Source organism: Natrix helvetica, assembly GCF_964273705.1.
Source record: "Natrix helvetica genome assembly, chromosome: Z".
Lineage (NCBI taxonomy): Eukaryota > Metazoa > Chordata > Lepidosauria > Squamata > Natricidae > Natrix > Natrix helvetica.
The window spans coordinates 30,984,934-30,987,297 of NC_138554.1; the positions used below are offsets into that span (position 1 = coordinate 30,984,934).

General features: G+C 37.0%; 1 protein-coding gene across 1 annotated transcript; it reads left to right on the forward strand.

Annotated features, from left to right (window-relative positions):
* Nucleotides 1-205: 205 nt before the first annotated feature.
* Nucleotides 206-1,150, forward strand: LOC309401373 (olfactory receptor 14I1-like; the record flags this gene model as incomplete). The annotated part of the gene is made up of 1 exon (XM_081970443.1): nucleotides 206-1,150. One exon carries the CDS (start codon nucleotides 206-208, stop codon nucleotides 1,148-1,150), a length of 945 nt encoding a protein of 314 aa, XP_081826569.1.
* Between the last annotated feature and the right edge of the window lie 1,214 nt (nucleotides 1,151-2,364).

The window sequence follows — 2,364 nt, forward strand, 5'->3', positions numbered from 1 at the left end:
GTAAAATGATTGATTTGTAAAAGAAGTTTGTGCTACAGAACTATCTTGGAAGTTACAAATACAGCTTTCTATGTATGGGAGTGACCATATCAAAATGAAAATAAGAGAGTTGGAGTGCATAGTTTTGTAAAATGGAATTGTATTCAATTGCAAGGTTGGCTATATTGATGCTTCTTTCTCTGACAGTTAAAATATCAACAAAATGATGCCAAACATGACTATCATCACAGATTTCTTGCTGATGGGATTTTCTGAGCAACAGGAGTTCCAGATTTTGCACTTTGTGATATTTCTCATGATGTACCTGATTATACTGATAGGAAACCTTCTCCTTATCATTCTGGTAGTAATGAACAACCATCTTCAGACACCAATGTATTTCTTTCTCGTCAATTTAGCAATTGTTGATCTGGGATCTACCACTGTCACCATTCCAAGATCAATGGCTAGTGCCTTCCTGAAAACAAGAAAGATATCATATTCTGAATGTGCTGTGCAAATGTTTTTCTTTGTTTGCTTTCTTTCATCAAATGTTTACCTTCTCACTGCTATGGCCTTTGACAGATATGTGGCTATCTGCAATCCTTTACATTATATGTTTGTGATGAAATGGGGAAGCTGCTTCCAGATGGCAGGGAGTGCATGGATCCTGGGCTTTCTTAATGCTGCCATGCATGCAGGAAACCTTTTTTCATTGCCCTTCTGTTCCACAGTCATTCATCAGTTCTTCTGTGAAATCCCACACCTCATGAAGATTTCCTGCTTTGATCCTAAATTCAGTGAAACCTGGGTACTTCTTTTTAGTACTTTGCTTGCTGTTGTTTGTTTTATGTTAATTATCATGTCCTATGTAACAATCTTTAAGACCGTATTGAGCATGCCTTCAGTGGACAGTAGACAAAAGGCCTTCTCTACTTGCATTCCCCATCTTCTTGTTTTCAGTTTATTTCTTGGCACAGGCATAATATCCCATTTCATATCAAATTCTGGATCTTCTTACAATTGGGATGCAGTCTTCGCAGTGATCTACTCTGTGATCCCTCCAATGATGAACCCTGTAATCTATAGCATGAGGAATAAGGATATCAAATCTGCTTTATGGAAGTTGTTTAATCAAAAGTTTACGAATCAAAATACAAGACTCCGTTAAGGACAACTGAACAATTTTTGCTTAAGAATTTGAAAACACACAATTTTTGTTATCCTAAAGACCAACATCTTTTCATCTTTTACACCTTGTGAACTACAATGTACTTATTTGGATGCATTGGGCATAATCCAGAGAATCACACAAATATATGAATAGGTTGAAAAACTGGAATTACTTTTAGTAATCTCTAGCAAAATAGAAATTAGATGTAATACCCACATTTTAACCTTCAATTTTTTATTATAATATGGAGTATATTGGGATAAGAGACTTGACTCTCTGTTTAATCAGTGCAGAATGTTCTTAAGTTTCCCCTTGCCCAAATATTTGGTCATGAAATCTATTATTTTGCTCTCATTTTCTTTTTCAAATACAAGCATCTTGAAATGAGGTTCGGAATGCTCTGAGAAATGTCTTTAGTGTTGTGAGATTTTGTGTAGAAAAATCAATGGGGTCATTTTGTTCTCCATTGTGTATTTCTCTAGCTCTGATAGAATACAGGTGAAACTTGAAAAATTAGAATATTGTGCAAAAGTTCATTTATTTCAGTAATGCAACTTAAAAGGTGAAACTAATATATGAGATAGACTCATTACATGCAAAGCAAGATAGTTCAAGCCATGATTTGTCATCATTGTGATGATTATGGCTTACAGATCATGAAAACCCCAAATCCACAATCTCAGAAAATTAGAATATTGTGAAAAGATGCAATATCCTAGGCTCAAAATGTCCCACTCTAATCAACTAATTAAGCCATAACACCTGCAAAGGGTTCCTGAGCCTATAAATGGTCTCTCAGTCTGGATCAATAGGAATAACAATCGTGCGAAAGACTGCTGACCTGACAGTTGTGCAGAAAATCATCATTGACACCCTCCATAAGGAGGGAAAGCCTCAAAAGGTAATTGCAAAAGAAGTTGGAGGTTTCCACAGTGATGTATCAAAGCACATTAATAGAAAGTTATGTGGAAGGGAAAAGTGTGGAAGAAAAAGGTGCACAAGCAGCAGGAATGACAGCAGCCTGGAGAGGATTGTCAGGAAAAGACCGTTCAAAAGTGTTGGGGACTTTCACAAGGAGTGGACTGAGGTTGGAGTCAGTGCATCAAGAGCCACCACACAAAGACGGATCCTGGACATGGGCTTCAAATGTCGTATTCCTCTTGTCAAGCCGCTCCTGAACAATAAACGACATCAGAAGCGTCTTACCTGGG